General features: G+C 33.9%; 2 protein-coding genes across 3 annotated transcripts; one reads left to right on the forward strand and one right to left on the reverse strand.

The window, feature by feature from the left end:
* Window positions 1–7,772: 7,772 nt before the first annotated feature.
* On the forward strand, window positions 7,773–12,689 carry LOC103495030 (U-box domain-containing protein 62-like). Of its 2 annotated transcripts, none has more exons than XM_051083126.1 (8): window positions 7,773–8,523; window positions 8,646–8,925; window positions 9,400–9,481; window positions 10,656–10,713; window positions 11,052–11,125; window positions 11,389–11,484; window positions 11,564–11,634; window positions 12,251–12,689. In XM_051083126.1, exons 1-8 carry the CDS (start codon window positions 8,034–8,036, stop codon window positions 12,372–12,374), a joined length of 1,275 nt encoding a protein of 424 aa, XP_050939083.1. In that variant the 5' UTR covers window positions 7,773–8,033; the 3' UTR covers window positions 12,375–12,689. The 2 variants fall into 2 exon arrangements, with proteins under 2 accessions (XP_050939083.1, XP_008454674.1); XM_008456452.3 differs by having other exon boundaries at window positions 7,775–8,523; window positions 11,037–11,125.
* A 2,162-nt stretch (window positions 12,690–14,851) lies between these two features.
* Window positions 14,852–16,896, reverse strand: LOC103495029 (uncharacterized). Its single transcript, XM_051083260.1, has 5 exons — window positions 16,822–16,896; window positions 16,335–16,451; window positions 16,187–16,249; window positions 16,051–16,110; window positions 14,852–15,244 (listed from the first exon to the last, which is right to left on the reverse strand). The coding sequence occupies exons 1-5, from the start codon at window positions 16,894–16,896 to the stop codon at window positions 15,029–15,031; spliced, it is 531 nt and encodes a 176-aa protein (XP_050939217.1). The 3' UTR covers window positions 14,852–15,028.
* Between the last annotated feature and the right edge of the window lie 1,644 nt (window positions 16,897–18,540).

Below are 18,540 nucleotides of genomic sequence, written 5' to 3' on the forward strand. Positions count from 1 at the left end.
ATTTTACCTATTAATTTACGGTTGGTCATTTTAACTCCTTCATTTAAATTTCTGTTTGTTAGCATTTCTACCAATGCTAGATATTTTGAAGAAAATGCTTAAGGGAAGCAATAACGTTTCAGCATTTGTATTTTGTTTGGTGCTTTTGTTTTATATTTTTCCTTTTTCTTTTATCGTAATTTTTTTGGTGCTTTGTTGTTTTCTTTATCAATTGAAATAAATGGAAACGATTCAACCACTTCTTTTGAGAAGTATTGTAAAAATAAGGTTATCTTTCTCTGTTTCTATTTTCTTATTTATAATTGTTGATGTAGGTTGCTCCAACAAAGTATAAATTGGTAAATTTTATTCCAAATTTCTAATAGTACTATGAGAGTTATTCATATTTTACTATCTGTTTTTGTAGCAACACCTTATTGTCCAATTGGCTGTGATTCTTGAGGATGTTACAAAACTTTGTTGATGTGAAACTTCTCATTCTTGTACTTTTGTATGAGATTCCTAATGTCATTCCTTTTTTGTGGGGTCTTCTACAAAGCTGCCATCTAAAAAATGTATTTTCAATGAATACGAAGGTAAAGAAACAATAGAATTTTGAGGTAAGAACTACCTCTCCTAACTAATTGTCACTGTTCAAATTGTATAAAAAACACAAGCCATCCACCTTCTTCAAATAGCTAAAACTTGCTTGTCATGCTATAAATTCACCAAAATCTCCATTGATTTAGTATCTGTACCTTGAATACTCTGTTTTACTTGTCAGGCGCTAAAAGTTCTTCTCAGCCTTTTACTTCAAATCCCAGCACTTCAGAATCCATTTTCATTCAAAAGGTTATTTTTCTCTCCTTTGTACTTTGTGCTAGTGCATCATTTGATCAATTTTTTTTGCTTTTAGCCATTGATATGCTTGTAGGTGTTTTAGCTTTGAGTTTTGTATTTGCTGTTGTTTTTGGACTTTTCTGCGAGGTTTTGTAATTAATTTAGCTATGTTTTTGGCTGAATATGGTGTTTGCAATTCTTTTTTTCTTCTTTTTCGTATGGATGAATTTTGTAGATTTCATTTTTAGTGATGAAATTGTGCATTGTGTACTTAAACAGTAGCATAATGTTGTGACCCGTATATGTAAGGCTTTTCATTTGAATACCCTGTACATTTCCAATACCAAGCTTAGAAGTTATAGAAAAGAATAATTCACTGCCAAGCTTAGAAGTTACTATTGTTGAAGTGTGTTGTTGAAGTGAATATGCTATGTTGCTGAAGTGAATGTGTTGTCTTGTTGAAGTGTGTTCTCTTCTTACTAGGTTTTGTCAGAATCCATTAGAGCAGTGAAAGCCATATTTGCGACAATTCATTGATGTATAGGCATTTTTGTAGGTTTGGTAGGAAATTTTTTTTGTTTAAATGTACTTATTTAAATAGCTTGTTTGTACCAACACATATATGTATCAACAATTAAAACGATATTAGAAAGTGTATGTTTCTTTCTATTAAAGCGTTCACCGTTTGTAACGACCCAACTTTCCAGACTAAGCTGAGGTCACTACATACTACTAAAACACGACTGTAAAACACACAAACTCATAAAAGACCTATTACGATTCATTAAAAACATTCAGAATATCACCGAAAACAATTTCGGGCCCGATTTTAGATCACTTTCTCAAAAGTTCCAAAATATGGTTCACAAAGTCATCAAAATAAAATGGTAAAACCGATGTTCTAACCATGACTCCATTTGACAAATGAAAAATAGAAAGTAACAAAATGCATTTGCGGAAGCATAAAGAAAACCAGATGCGTCCATATGGCCTTCATGCATCCTTCTTGCCCCTCGTCGGTCTGCCCCTCGCCATACCCTTACCTGAAAAGTTAAAGAGAAAAAGGGTGAGTATAAGAATCTACCGAGTAAGGGACCCACTACTGAGCCTGCTAGGGTAACAACAATTAGCTTCCTATTAAGGGGTACCCTACATAAACAGTCTAGTGGTTCCGTAGAATGCACATATCAGTCTAATGATCCCGAAGGATACACATATCAGTCTCTTGATTCCGAAGGATACACATATCAGTCGAGGAATCCCGAAAGACACCATGCCTGTAAGGTACTCTACCCCATAGATAAAGCTAACCGTTACCCCACAGTCTATACTAAACCATCTACAACAGTCACATCCCAATAACGTTCAAGCTAACGGTTCAGTCATAAGCTTAGCCAGTCAGACAGTTTAGGTTTAAACAACTGTCTCCTCAGTTGCTATATGAATATCTAATTCACACATCATCGTGACATTTCTTTAAATCCAGTCAACTAGTCAAATCATCACTTTGTGAAATTGCCTGACGATACTTCGTCTCTGTTCAAACCCTAGCGTATCTATAGGTAATCTATGTTATGCATAACATTCATATTATGCATAACAGTCGCATTCCAAGCCACAACACAGATCAACGACGTATACACAACTTACACAAGAGGTTTCCGAACTCTTAGTCCCTCCACGACATAACTCCATAACCAGTGTCCCGACAACAGACTTCAACTTTACATAACATTAAGATTTCGTAGTCCATCGACATACTATTCCAGTTCACAACACAGTCCATCAACATAACTACAATACACCGAACATCTGGGCATCGGTGCCTATCCGCAGAAACAACTCATTAACGTGTATAAGCACATAGGATACAACTAATGATCACATTACCTTTAATCAGTCAAGAGCATATAAGTGATATGTACTAGCCAAACATGTGTCAATCAATTCAATACAGTTACTATCGTATAATTCCCATATGGGTTACTACGTTTCCAGTCTCGGTCCGAGGTCCAGTAGTAAGAAATCCCTTACCTGAACTGTAGCTAAAATCCTTGTTCAATTTGACATCCAAACGAATCCACCTAAACACAAACATAAGGGTTTAACAATGACATCACCGAAAATCCACATTACAAAACGTTCCAAAGCAACTTCTACCGGCTTACCCAAATAGAGGAGAGTTGGTTCCAACTACACTTGTCGTAACACCCCAGAACCTGAGCGTCACCTCGCTAACACCTTCAGGGGATCAACAGTTAACCTAACCAATCATTCAACATTTTTATCCAACATTTAAACTCACGTTGACTACTGAAAACGTGAGAAATTCCTCCCATTGTCCTTACCAAAACTCATCGGGACTCAGCACAGATAGAACGGCTTACGCGGCTCGATGAATCGAAAGATTGGCTTAGAAAAATGGCTTGGTGAACCGAGAGATTGGCTTGGAAAAACAGCTCGACTCGACTCGACTCTCGGCTCGTGGCTCGCGGCTCAGCTCGACTTGGCTCAGCTCGCGGCTTGGCTCAGCTCAGCTTGGCTCATGGCTCGCTCGCGGCTCGGCTTGGTTCAGGTACGACCCGACTTGGCTTCGCGAGGCACTTGCAAAAACGGAGGTCGGCAATCATTGGGGCTCGTCGACGGCTACTGGACGAAACGATCGGGCGAAAGACGGTGGCTCGCACATGGCTGCGATGGAAATGTCGCTGGAGACGCTGACGGTTTCAGATCTGCGACTCAAAGAAGAAGAAAAGAACGGTTGGACTGTGGCGATGTTCCAGACCCGACGTCGTGCGAAGGAAAGGCAAGGGGAGCTTGGGTCTGGCTTGGCGAGGAGTCAACGACAACGTTCGGCCGAAGCCGTTGACCGTAAGCGAACTAAAGATGTGCAGCTGCTGACGTTGAATGGAAAGGAAGAGGGGAGAGGGTCGGAAATGGTGGTTGCGGTGAACTCTGTATGCCGGCGTTGAACGGAAAGGGAGAGGAGAGATTGGGGACGGCGGGCGGTGGCGTCGGGCGATGGACTGATGAAGAAGAAGAAGATTTAAGAAGAAGAAGAAGAAGAAGAAGAAGAAGAAGAAGAAGAAGAAGAAGAAGAAGAAGAAGAAGAAAAGAAAAATGGAGGGGGGCGGCGCGCGCGGGCTTAGGGCTTTTTTTATATATAATAATAATAATAATAATAATAATAATAATAATATAAATTATATTATTATATTATTATATTATTATATTAATTTATATCATATTATATTATTAAAAATTCATACCCTTCATCTTCTTTTTCTTTTCTCTTCTAAACCAAACAAAATTAACACTAAAAATTTTAAATTCTCAAAAATTAACATAAAATGTTAAAACTTACCTCGAAATTTGGGGCGTTTCACCGTTTCTTTCCATATGTGATTGTATTGGTCTGTGTAATGGTATGTGTAATGGCAGGACAACAAGAAAAACAGGATTCAATAAAAAATAGGGCAAAAAACAGTTACTATAAACACAATTATGACATTTAAATCTAAAAAAAACTGTCATCGAAAAAAATTTCTTGATAGTTAATTAAAGTCATGGTGAGTGAAATGATGACAGTTAATAAATGTCATAAATGATAAATAATGATATTTAATATCTGTCAAACAATATAAACAATGATAGTTATTATCTTTCATCGAAAATAAATAATGATAGTTATAATCTGTCATAAAATATTGAATTCATGACATTTATTCTATGTCGTGAAAACCAAATTTCGTGACAGTTTTATAGAACTGCCATAAAATACTTTACATGATTGCCTCATCAATGACTGCAAATAACTGTCACGAAAGCTTTCTATGACAGCATTTAACTATCATCGTAGGTCCTTTTTCTACTAGTGTCTCCTACTAGACCCTCATATTGAAGCTAAGAGTTTGCATGTGATTTCTCTATTATGCATTAACATAGCTAAAATGCATAATATATTGATGATCACCACTCTATCATGAGATGTTATGTATATGAGTGGTTCGATAGGGTCACTTACAGTCTGATTGTCTTAAGTGTTCCTTCGAGTTCACTGAAGACCAGTTTTGTCCTAGGTGTTCCTTTGGGTTCACCGAAAACCAAAGATGTTCTTACAGGATCATTCGATTGTGTGTGTTTGGGAACGTGCTAGTTTAGGGGTACTTTTTTACATGACCCTAATGGGAAGTTAACAGACACCTAGCGGGACTAGTAGTAGATCCTTTACTGAGTATATGTTTTATACTCACTCTTTCTATGTTTAATTTTTCAAGCAAAGGTAGAGGTAGAGGTAAAGGAAAGTTGGCGAATGACAAGCAGGGATCGCGACTTGCCATAGAAAAACATTTTGCTTCCACCTTTACCTTTCCATTTTGATTTTTTTTTTCTTTGACTATTTATCTTTAAAATTACTAGGACCCAAATTAGGAGTTTATTTTAGATCTTATTTCTTTATACTTTTATTTATTTATAATTTTAATGAACATTTGACGTTTTCAATTAAAGTTAGTGTTATTTTATCATTTTGTTAAGAAAGTTTTTATTTTTCTTTTAGTAGTAATAACCTCAGCTTAGTATAAAAAGTTGGATCGTTACATATAAACATTAATTTTTATAGTTATTGATGTCCTTGGACAATCGATTTTTGGGCTTAAGATCTTCTTGAATGATCGATCTTTGGGCTTGATGATCTTCTTTGTTGAGCGACCTTGGCTTATTGATTATTGTGGATGATCGGTCTTTAGGCTTGTTGATCTTCGTTGATCGATTTTGGATTTGTTGATCATCTTAGATCGACTTTACAAGCTGGAGGAGGGTTATATTATTCAGATCTTCAAAGTTTTAAGAGCTTTAGTCTTCATAATTTGAAAGCTTCAAAGTTTCAGAATTATAATCTTAAAAGATTCAACATATAATCTTTGAAATTTCACTCCATTAGAGCTTGGAGTTATATATTTTGTAAATCTACGGTACGTAAATCTTCAAGGCTTCATATAGTTAATCTTCTAAACTTAATATCTTCCTAACTTTAAATTTTAGTCCTTTGGTCTTTAGTTGTTCAGAATTTGAGACTTTCAAAGTTTCAATCTTCAAAATTTGAGTGCTTTCACTTTCTAGAATTTAAGAAAGATTTAATCTTCTAAGTCTTTAATCTTTTAGAAGGTGATAATCTCAAGATCGATAAAAACTTTAACGTCTTATTTTGTCATTTATTTTTTTTATTTTTTAATCTTTCACTTTATATTAGTGTTATATTATTAGACTTTTATATTTAAGTTTTGTTTTCAAACTCTGCATAGCACGTGTATTAGTATCAAATTAGTATTTACAAATATAACAAAATTTTATAATTTAACAATCATAGATACTAATATAAGTGTGTCAGTTTCCATCAATCTCATTTATAAAAGTCTATCAGTCCCTATCATTGATAGATTTTAATTTTGCTATATTTTGTAAATATTTTGGTTTGTATTTTGAAAACAACCCTTAATTATAATATAATTATTTTAAAGGCTAACAAACATGAAAGTAAGTATACATAGTAAAATTAGGATTTAAGTGTACTTAGATCCGATTGAAAAAACAAAACAAAACAATGAAACTCACTTTTCATGAAAATATATTTAATTTTCTTCAAGTGTATCACTGATAGACACTAATTAATGACATTAAAAAAGTAGCATCGAAACTATATGTATTTTTTTCACTTTTTATGAAAATAAATTCAACTTTTTTCAAATTTATCGGTGATACAAATCTATAAAAAATGGAACAATACACACATTTCAAGAAAATATATTCAATATTCTTCTAACCCTAGCAGACATTTATCAAAAGCATTAAAAAATTAGCAAACAAACTATGATTTTTTCATTACTTTTCATGAAAATAAATTCAACTTTCTTCAAGTCTATCAAGAATACAAACCTATCATTGACATACTCTAACGAACAACACACAAAAAGAGGCAATCACTTTAAAGATATTTTTAATGATATGGTTCTATCATTGATGGAGGTTTATTAGCTATAAAAGTTTAGCATTGATAGAAGCATAAACAATCAATTTCTATGAATTATTCAAAACTGAACAAAAATTGTGAATCGTGCTTATATGTTTTCAAGGACATGCGTATTTTCATCGTCAATAGAAGTTTATCAGTGATCAAGTATATCATTTATAAGTTGGAACCATTATTAATCAATTTTGATCATTTATACAAAAATAATTGTGAACCACACTAATATATTTTCAATGATATGCTCCTTTCGTTGATACAATTTTATCACATCAAAATGTATATCATTGATAGTGTGCTATCACTAATAGATTTGTGATAAAAAAATATTTGTGATAAACTAATATATTTCTCAAACAGAAATCCTATGAGTGATACAAAAGTATTGGTTATTATAGTATGGTATCATTCGTAAATTCTATAAAAGAAGTCTACCAATGATAGGTTGTTAGCACGTTTATCAATGAAGACTTCAAAAAGTAAAAGTTTCATGTCTTCAATGTACTTTTTGTACATTTTTTATGGTTATAGGGCTAGTGGAAAATTTTGGTATATTTGCAACTAGTTTTAGAAAAAAAGTTTATCAATTATAGACTATATAAAAACTGTCTATCAATAATAAACTTATTAGTGATAGCAATAACGTTTATCCATGGTAGATTTAAAAACTGGAAATTTTGTGCCTCAAACATATTTTTTGTGTATTTATCGAGTTAATTTATTTTATTTTTGGAGAAAAGCTAAATTTTACTATATTTGTATTTATTTTTAGGTTGGGCTATTCTTGCGATATTAACATTATTTTCGTTATAAAGTACTAATTTGATATATTTGAGGCTTCGGAAACCTATAAACAAAATGAAAATTCGAAAAAAATAAAAAGTAATAATGATAATGATGAGGAGCCTTGGCAGCAATTCCTTCCAATTTCCAAATATGTTGCCCATTGTTCCAAAAAACACACACTCGTCTGACCAACCAAACCCAGTAACTCCCCTCTTTTCACACCCTCATTCTCTCAAAATTCTCCATTTCCCTATTTTCCTTCATCTTCTTCTTTGCCATTTCCCCCAATTCCCCACCTTCCTTAATCCCTTTCTCTCAAAACTTAACATGGCTGATTCTCCATGACACTCTCAACTTCCAATTTCCAATTCCAATTCCATTCCAACCACCCCAGAACGCACAGATGTCCTCCGAAGACATCAATGGCCTCGACTCCCACCTCGTCTTCCAAAACGAATCCCTCCCTTTCAATTGCTCCTCCACCCCCCACCGACGCCTCCCCGACCCACCTCCCAAAACCCGCGAACTCTGCGGTTTCATGGACGACAAGCTCTTCCCTGTCGTCGACCGTGACCGATTCTTTTCCCAACAGGGAGAGGATTTCCGCCGGAATGTTTTCGGTCACAACCGGAATTGGAATGGGACAGCGAGAACTGGAAGTGGTAAAGGATCGGATGAGGAAGATGATGACGACGACGACGACGATGAAGATGAAGTCGATGATGGCGATGATGATGTTGAAGGGCTTGTTTCTTTGGATGATGTCAATAAGTGTAGTAAAACTGCTAACCCCATTGACAATAACAATGATAGAAGTGATCAGAGTAGTGAGGGGTTGAAGAATGGGATAAACAAATTGGGAAATGGGAAGCTTAAGCAGCATTCTTCTTTTTGTAAGAAGTTTGTACTTGAATTTTCATTGCCTAATTAGAAACTTTTGATTCTAGAATGCTTGTTTTGGATACTCTGCTCCCAATTTGGGAATTTTTTTGTTGATTTTTCTTATGGGTTTTAGGTGGGACTTTGTTAGTCAAGGATGCTTTGGTTGGGTCTTCCGGAGCAACTCAAAGTGAAAACAATCCGCAGGCAAGGTTGAGGAACTATCCAAATGCTGTTACAGTTGCAGAACCTGATAGTGAAGCTTATTATTCTCAGTATTTGCAAAGCAATGAAGGGTCTGCTTCTGGGCAGAAGGATTTGAGTACGGAAAATGGATGTGGTTTCGGGAGAAGGGATGTTTCGTTTTCAGGAGAGCCCGGAGAGTCTTTGAGAGCAATTCTCACTGACCCTGTGACGTGAGTTTTTAGTGTTTCCATTATGTTTCATTATTATTTGGTCGAGCCTGTTAATCATGTAGAAGTGTGAATTTTCTACTTGCACTTGTGATTTAGTTTGTTTTCATGAAGGAGATATGATTTGTTCTTGCTTTTTTTTGCATCTTTTAGTTCATATTCTGATTAATAGGGTTAGGGTGATTTAGGTTATCTTGATCAAATCTTTAATTGATTAAGAGTAGGATTAGTTCCCTTGGTTTATTAGTATCAGGACTAGGATTAGTTTGCTTTATTTCCTTTCTCTACAAATAAAGAAATTGCCTTCTTGTATAGACAATTTTTAACTGATAATAAAGACTTTGATTTGATTCTTGTAGAAAGTTATTTTATTTTGGTCACATTCCGTGGTAAAAATTCTTACTTCTCGATTTATTTTCCGTCTAAATTTTTTCTGGTTATATGTTTGCTTAGGTTTTTTTTTCTTCTTGAAACCAGGGGCGCGCTCATGAATGATGCAATGATATTGCCGTGTGGGCATTCCTTTGGGAGTGGTGGAATACAACATGTTCTTAGAGTAGTGAGTTGCTGGCAAGAATACTGCTCGTCTATGCTATTAAATTCTTTTTGTACATTGTCCATCATTTTCCTGATCGTCTTCAAACATAAACGGCGCATTGAAATTGTTGTCCTGCATTCTAATGCTTTGCACAGATTGCATTGCAAGCATAGAAACATCAAAACATTTTAAATTTGCCATTTGATTTGAAGTTTTACTGGCCCTTTGTAGCAATCCCTGCTGATTTACCTGCAGAGTTTCATCAGGTTGACGAGTACAGTACTTGCAAAAAGAGTCCAACTGAGCCTTAGAAATATACTGAAACTTGTCTGAGGTTCATCTACATTTCAAATAGTAGCTATTCAATTATTGTTGTTGTTTTCAAGAGTACTAGCTTTTACTATCAATCAAGTAGTTCTTTCATTCTGTTAGATACCAAATTTAGTATAGGGTTAGGAGTATAAGGGTAATTAGATATTTAGGCGATTACTAAGAGTAGTGGTTATAAATAACAAGTTCGTGAGTGAAGAAGGGGGAGTTGTTGAGTAGATAGGTCTTGAGTGAGTAGTATTCTCAAGAGAGGGGGTCCCAAGTACCATAAACTTGGATTGTAGTTCTTAGTTAATTTTCTTTATATGAAATATACTGATTCTTGTTAGGAAGTATCCTAACAGATTCTTGATCATAAGAGCCCCCTTTCGAACCATTTGTTTTCAGTGAGACTAATGAAAATAAGAGTTTGCAGAAATTTTAAAATAAGAGCCAATACCAAATTTGGTATAAAAATGAGTTTGCTGCCCTTATGCAGCAGCAGTGCTTGAACTCTTAATATTTCAACAAGAAAATAGTTGGCATCTATAAATTTAAACTCCAGTTTTGGCACCACTGAACTTGTGAACTTGTTTCTTCAGTGTACCATGATGTAAAACTTGGTGGGGTCTCTTAGCTGGGGGAAATCGAGTAATTTGACTACATAACCAGATTTTATTCTTACTGAGTTTGTCGTGCATTTTCTTAATTTTATTATTATGAATGCTCACTTTCTGTTACAAGCATTTATTTTACCCAACTTGTGCATCTTAATTTGAATTGCTGTCTGTCTGCTCCTGCTCCTGCTCTGTTGATATTGATCAGTCAAGTATTTTGATGACCTCAGTTTTTTTGAGTTTCTGCGCTTCTTTTGTTGTCTTCCCAGAGATCTTGTTACTCATGCTCTCAGTCAGTTTCTGAAGACTCTGTTGCCCAAAACTTATGTGAGTAGAACATTTTCTCCACTTTTAATATTTAACATCTCTTTATTACTGTTTCCAAAAATGCTTGATGATTTACACCGACGTTTGATTGTCCTTGTGTTATGTTGTAACTGCTACTCGAAGTTAGACAAAACATGTAAGAATATTCTTTGTTGTTGGTCTCTTTTTCTGTTTGCTCTAGTCTCACATTGTTGAGAGTTCCCAAACTAAACCCCCAGAATAATGAATTATAGATTGATATAGTTTTCATTGAAGATTAATTTTTAAAACTCTATGAACTTTTCATGATTCTGTCTTTCATGTCATGATATTTTCATCTTTAGCTCTTCAAGCTGCAGTCCAAGCATTCTGCCGCGAAGAAGAATTATTATTTCACCGCTCACCGAAAAGGAGAAGGGAGAGGTTTGAGCAGGTATGTGCTTTGTACCTTGGACCATATTATCTTAAGCCTGCTAATGTGATATACTACGATCAAAGGAGGATGGAAATTGATTCCATGAGATTTTGGTTTGCCCCATCTCTCTGTCTTTCCTATCCATCCTCGACAATATTCAGTTCAATCATATTCTACCTGTGCATTTATTTTCATCACTCTTTTGCTTCAGAGTGAATGATATTCTCATGGTAGAACTGCTTCTGGGTTTTCAATAATCGTTACTGTGTTTGCCAATGTAGGACAAGTGTGGTTATGGTGATTTGACTCTCATGGATACTCAAAGAGGTCGAGGTGTTCAGTTTCCTTTTGCAGTGACAGATAGGGTAATTATTAAGGTGAGTAGAAAACTGTACTCCTATTTAGCTCCTTATATTATAGCATTGTGAAACTAATGTTGCAGCTAAAACGGATCAGGGGAACAAGAGGACACCACAACGTTTTGTGGGACGTGAGGCTGTTGTTACAACACAGTGCTTGAATGGATGGTTTGTCATTTTTTGTTCTGATTCTCAGTATTTTTTTTCTTCATTTTGTCCATTACAAGAAGGAAGTAGCATGTTGTTTCCCATTAATCTTTTGTGTTTAATTCTGATGATCGTCTTTCCCTTTTAGAAAGTGTTGGAAGCCATGTAAAATTAATGATTAAAGACTAAAATAGTCTTCTATGCTAAGTTTAGAATATGGCATAGCATTTTAAATCTTAAGACCTAAAACATAGCATTTGAAGGTTAAGAATAACCAAAACTATAAAAATAAAATATAGCCATAACTTGTTATCTTATCTTCAAGCATGCTTTCAAAATCCAAGTCAAGTTTCTTGAAATTATTGAAAGAACATGAGAATCGTCGTTGTGTGGATAAGACATTAGTTACCAATTGTTTTTGTTTTTTAAATTTAGTTATGAATTCAAATCTGTCTTTATAAAAGATGAACATTATTGTAAAATATGGCGAGAAAACAGACAATTTTAAAAATAAAAACTATAAGGTTATGAAACAAGGTCTTATTGACAAAAATAAGATTTAAATTTCTTCTGTGCATACTCTCGATCTAATACAGACTTAGTTTATGACAATGCATCCGCCTCTCTTACACAACAGGTATGTGGTGAAAACGCTAGACAATGCAGAGAGTGTAAAGTTGCAGTACCGCTCACTTGCAAAGGTTCCAAATGATGCAACAACAAAGATGATAACAAGGAAGATCACGCCGAATTGGCTTTAGTCTTGAAATGTAGATCATAGGAACTTGAACTCGTGCATTATGAGCCTAGTTTTTCGAGGTTCATTATGTTGTATGTATTTATAACACAAAGAAAGGGAGTGATTTGTAGGTGTTGTAAATATGCTTAAAACATACATTTTCCATAGTTGAGTTTGAGGAGAGGTAGAATTGAGTTTTGAAATAGGAAAATGCTTTAGTTTTTCTATATCAGGTGATTAGCATTGTATTTAAGTAAAGAGGCCCACCTAAATTTTGAGACATTGTTGTAATGGAATTTTGGTAGTGTGTGGTTCGGAGGCTTAGATGATTTCTCAATATTCTCCTTCTCCATTCATTTATCTCTTGCTTATAATCTTTTTTCTTTATTTTTCTTTTTCAGTTTCAAGAACTTTGAATGTATAACTAATAATAACAGTAAGAGTTATCAACAACAACAACAAACAACAATAATAATAGTATCAGTCTCTTAACTATCACCCATATGTCATCATGATTTCTTTGAGTTTGAGAAAGTCCAAATACAAAATCCATCATAATAATCTGGTCGTTTTATGTCTGATTAGTTTAATTGTTGGTAAATCAAGCATCTTGAAACATATCCAACTAACTCAAGCTTCATTCTAGGCCACCAATAGTGTTGTTTTAAAGTTCGATATACATGTACTTCTAATTTATCAAAAACAAACAATCGATCATGTCTTATCATTGTTCCACGACCTCCTAAGCCATAGTCTATTTAAAAGCCTTGTTTAATTGTGTCTCTCATTTGCTTTAAACCTTCATCATTTTGTTGAGCCTCAATACTCCTATCAATAAGAGTCGGTCTTACTTGGAACTGTGCATGTAACCTTTCTAAGAGTCACTATCAACAATGCATTACAATTGTTTAATTTGCTTTTCCTGGACGGTAATAGATGGCGTAATTATAAAGGATCAATTTTAATCATCTTTGATGTCACATAGTGAACTCTTTTTAAATAAAAGATAAACTTTAAGCTCTCGTAATCTCTCAAGACTTTCCTCCATATAAATAATGTTGCTACACTTTGAGTGGTAACACTATTGTACGTAGCTAATTCTAGACCATGAGCTGGATAATTATATTCATGCTTCTTTGACTATCTTGGAGCATAAGCTATCGCCTTACCTTTCTACGTTGATAGGCAACCTAAACCCCAACGAGAAACATCATAGTAAAATTCAAAATTATCATTAGGCACAATGTTAAAACAAGTGCTACAATAAGTTGTTTCTTTAGTTTCTGAAAACCTCGTTTACACTCTTTCGTCCCCACAAATTTAGAGTTCTTGGTCAAACTGGTTAAGGGAAAAGTTAGTTTCGAGATCTTTTGAGAACATTGGTAATATCCATCTAAACCAAGAAAATTAAGTACCTTAGTAACTGTTGTAGGTTGTTCCCACTTAAGTATCACTTCAACTTTTATAGACTTTACTACAACACCCTTAGCTATATTAACAAGACTTAAGAATGTTACACGTCTAAGCAAAACTCACATTCACTAAACTTAGCATACAATTTCATGTCACCCAACATTGTCAACACTATTTTGAGATCCTCAACATGCTTTTCTCTCTTCTTAGAGCAAACAAATATGTCATTAATGAACACAATGACAATTTAATCTAAATAAGGGTGACATACTTGGTTCATCAAGTCCATAATTGGAGTTGGTACGTTCACTACAACAAAATTGGGTTTTACGGTCAGTTTAAAACTGACATTATAGAGGTACAACGTCGATTGTCAACCAACATCTATGAACGTGTCATTAAAGGCTTTTAATGTCGGTTTTTCTTTGATGTCGATTTCAAACTGACAATATAGATGTCAACAATGTCGGTTGAAAATTGACATTGTAGAGGCATGGTTTCAGTTTTTAACCGATATCTACGAACATGTTTTTAAAGCTTTTTAATGTGGGTTTTAAACTGATATCATAGATCTTTCTGTGTCAGTTTGTCAACTACTTTTGTCAGTAATTGTTCTATATTAAATGTCTGTTATTGCTTTAGTATTAATATTTTTTTTACACGCAACAAATCAATAAAATTAATGTTTTCTTTAAAAACTATAACATTTCTCTTTTACTTGTATATACACAAAATGAAATCTTAATATTGTGTTTATACATTCACTAACTTGGCTCCAACAACAAAGAAAGTGAGTAGTTAACTAAGTAACCTCTCCACAAGTTCCATTGATTATCCTTAAAAAAAAGAAAACAGTTATCTTGAGAGAGTTGGTTGTCTACTTTGGAGGGTCCAAATTAGTCCAAAATCCACCATGAATCTTAAGCAATCATACATAAGCTTTCAAATAGATCATGAACTATAAGCAAATAGCATTAAATAATTCAGACGGTTTCACTCAAAGCACGTAAGAAGTAATCCACAAAGTCTCTAAGTGACATTTTAGCTATCAAAACAAGTTAAAACTATGGAAGCTAAAAATTGTGATTTTGAAACTAAAAATTACTTATTCTTTTCAAGAGTATGCATATCATAAGAATCAACAAATTACATCTTATCTTTTCCGGATATAAAATGCATACCAAAATGAAATCACTGAAAATATATTGGGGGAGGGAGGCGACTTAAGAAAATTGAGCAAAGAGTGTTTTTTTTCTTCTCGAATCATGTTTTGTTTTTTAGCAATAATTTTTTTTCTTCACACGCCAACACACCAATAAAGACTAGCCTATGAGTACCAAAGTTTTTAGTATTTCCGTAACATGTAGAGACGGGGTCCAAAACATTAGGGTAAGCCAGAGAAATTTTTCCACCATCATGACCTTTTCGTACTATCAGCAGAACTAGTTTCTTGTCCACTGCCCTCTTCGTTGCCATCCCCTGCTGCCATCATGGGAAGTAATTAAAGAGCCAATACCAAGAAGAGCAGCAACAGAGTATGAAAATCCTTTAACTTGCTTAATCATTGCCCCTTCTCCTTTCAGTTCACCAAATCTTAAAACTCTACCATCCACCGAACTAACCTAATAGCAGGTCATACGCTTCAAACGTAGTTTTTGGGAATGAAACTTTTTTAGGATGATTAAATGTTCAAGACACTAACCCCTACTCGTACCCACAACCATTAGAAGAGACAAGTAAGAGATACATTGCACATAAGCTTAGAAACTTATGGTATGTAAAGACCATTAGCATAACATATATTTATAAAAGGAAGCATAAGACATTTCAGTGGTATATAAAGTTCATTGGCCGGGGATATGGGCATAATACTAGACATATGAGACATTTCAATATTAACTGCTTTTGAGGTCACGTTCAATAATCAATACTGCCATAATGTAAAACCCAAAGTATCCAACTTCTTACTTCTCAATGGCAAACATTATGCAGGTAAGGCATTTGAGATAATATATAAACCAAAGGCAAATAATTGTTATGATGCTAAGATATCATAAATAAGACTTCCCAATGAAAATCTAAGACAAGTCCATAAAGAATGTGGAAAAACAGAAACAAACCCCATGAACAGAATCCTCAAAACGGTGTGATTTTAAATCGAAATTTATAAAGAATGGCAAATAGAGAAATTCATCCAAACACACCAGTCACTAAAAGCAGCTCAAACGGTTGCTTCAAGAACACAACTCCATTTCCCTTAAACCTTCTAATAAGAACTAGTTTACCTTTAGAACGAATGCCACAGCAAAAATAAAAAGGCTAAGAGTCATTCCAGCAGAGGAGATCTGAAATAAAGTTATAAGATAATTAACAAAGACATACAGTAATAAAAAGAATCAAGAATAATCAGATGGAACTCACAATAAGTAGAAGACGATGTCCAGCTCGGTCGATCACCCATGTTGTAACTGCATTGGCAACAACCTAAAATACAGGCAAGTCATTGTTGAAAAATAGAGTTCAAATAGAGAAAATCAGTCACTAAAAGCACATCAATCTTTTGTTGTACCTGAATAGCGCCAAGGCCAAATGTAGCTGCATCATTTGAGGTAATACCTGTTTGAAAATGTGATAGTGAAGAGTCATTTGATGCAACAATTTGGTGGAGTTCATACTTTTCTGTTCTCTATTTATTTTGACATTTGGATAAGAATACTTTTTTGAAATCATAGATATATAAGAAATATGAGTGTGGTGGGCTTGGATTTGCGCTTGTTAACAAGTGGTTTCTTGACATCATCGGCATAGTAAAATTTGGGCGACTTCTCAATTGGAGCATTGGCCTTAGTCAGGGCGTTATTTGGGAATTTTTCGTAATTTAATATCACATAAATCATAATAGAATCGAAAACGAATACTAATATTATAATCGGACTCTTGCAAGTATAGCACAATTAATTTAATAAATTAGGTTTATAGCACACCATCTTTAAGTTTGCAAAAATAGCATATTGAAGTCCGACCCATGTTTAAAAATTGTAAAATTACAAAATTACCCAATACAATTTCCCGTGCTCCCGTGCAATTTTCCTTCCCATGCTCCCATGCAATTTCCCTTCCCATGCTCCCATGCAATTTCCCTTTCATCCCCAAAATTTAGGGTTTCACTTCAATTGGACGAAAAAAAATCTTCCTTCGGACAAAGACAAACAGACACTACGAGACACTCTAGAGTTTCCTTGGGATGAAAACGAACAGACTAACTTTCCTTCGGACGATCTTGTTACTTTTTTTCTCCCATTCACATTTTAACTACTCAAAAGAACAAACTTTGGACAACATCTTGTTGATACACTTCAAAACTTCAATTCACTTCAATCGAAAAATGACAAGGTATTTGATATACTCTATTCACTTCACAGAAACCATTGTTTGATTTTTTTGTAAATCATACACTTCTATACATTTCTATACACTTCTAGTCACTTTATTGAGGTATTTTTAATTTCTTTTACTAGTATTTTATATTTTTGTTGAATACAAACAACTTTTTGAAACTAATATTTTATATATTTTTATCGAATACAAACAAAATATGGAAAAGATTGAAAAAGTTAAAATGACAAAAAGAAAAATGAATTTTGAGAAGGGTGAAAGTTCAAAGAATAGAAAAGGACAAAGAAAGAAGAAATGATCATCGAAGAAAGAGGTAATTACTGATACCAATATATACCGTTAATACACCAATATATGTGTTGATTCACTTGCTCAACTATAGATACACGCAACCAATTAAATACACCTGATGCACCATGATACACTTTATGTATTGTTGATACACTTGTTATGGTTTGCTGATACACTTGATAGATTTAATACACTGAATCACTTGCTAAACTTCCTTGATACATATTATTAGTTTGAAACACTTAGTATGTTGTTGATACACTTGCTCAACTGTTGATACACTCAATCAATTAAATGCACTTGATGCACTAAGCATGATACATTTTATGTATTGTTGATACCCTTGTTATGATGTACTGATACACTTGATAGATATAATACACTTAATCACTTGCTAAACTTTCTTGATACATATTATTAGTTTGAAACACTTTGTATGTTGTTCATACACTTGCTCAATTGTTGATACACTCAATCAACTAAATACACTTCAGGCACCAAGCATGATACACTTTATGTACTGTTGATACACTTGTTATGATGTGCTGATACACTTGATCGATTTAATACACTTAATCACTTGCTAAACTTTCTTGATACATATTATTAGTTTGAAACACTTGGTATGTTGTTGATACAGTTGCTCAACTGTTGATACACTCAATTAATTAAATACACTTGATGCACTAAGCATGATACACTTTATATACTGTTGATTCACTTGTTATGATGTGTTGATACACTTTATAGATTTAATACACTTGATATATTGTTGATAATACATTGATTTGTATATTAAATAGGTTAATGCTGAAGAGAACCTTGCAAATCAAAGTTCATTACTATTCAAAGTTGACAATAATAGAGTTAATTATCAAAAAAGTTGTCGAAAGAGCAAATGCAAATGTTTAGGAAGGGTCCATTTGGGCACCTTCTTGATATTCAAATCAAAAAGTGTCCTGGACAATTGTTAGTTCATTTGATTATAAGAATGTCTAAGCAATCAACTGACGAAACTTTGATTTTCAATTTAGAGGGTAATATAGTAAAATTTGGATTAAGAGAATTTCATTTAATAAGCGGACTGA

The sequence above is a fragment of the Cucumis melo genome, chromosome 4, assembly GCF_025177605.1.
Source record: "Cucumis melo cultivar AY chromosome 4, USDA_Cmelo_AY_1.0, whole genome shotgun sequence".
Lineage (NCBI taxonomy): Eukaryota > Viridiplantae > Streptophyta > Magnoliopsida > Cucurbitales > Cucurbitaceae > Cucumis > Cucumis melo.

Bases quoted from the DNA above. Each gene is read 5' to 3' on its own strand.
- LOC103495030 (XM_008456452.3), top strand. From the start codon at position 8,034: ATGTCCTCCGAAGACATCAATGGCCTCGACTCCCACCTCGTCTTCCAA. The intron at 8,524-8,645 runs GTAAGAAGTTTG...TATGGGTTTTAG, and splicing joins TAAGCAGCATTCTTCTTTTT to GTGGGACTTTGTTAGTCAAG. The intron at 11,635-12,250 runs GTTTGTCATTTT...CTTACACAACAG, and splicing joins ACACAGTGCTTGAATGGATG to GTATGTGGTGAAAACGCTAG.
- LOC103495029 (XM_051083260.1), bottom strand. From the start codon at position 16,896: ATGGGAGCATGGGAAGGGAAATTGCATGGGAGCATGGGAAGGAAAATT. The intron at 16,452-16,821 runs GTAATTTTGTAA...CAAAATAAATAG, and splicing joins AGCACGGGAAATTGTATTGG to AGAACAGAAAAGTATGAACT. The intron at 16,250-16,334 runs GTACAACAAAAG...CCTGTATTTTAG, and splicing joins TTGGCCTTGGCGCTATTCAG to GTTGTTGCCAATGCAGTTAC.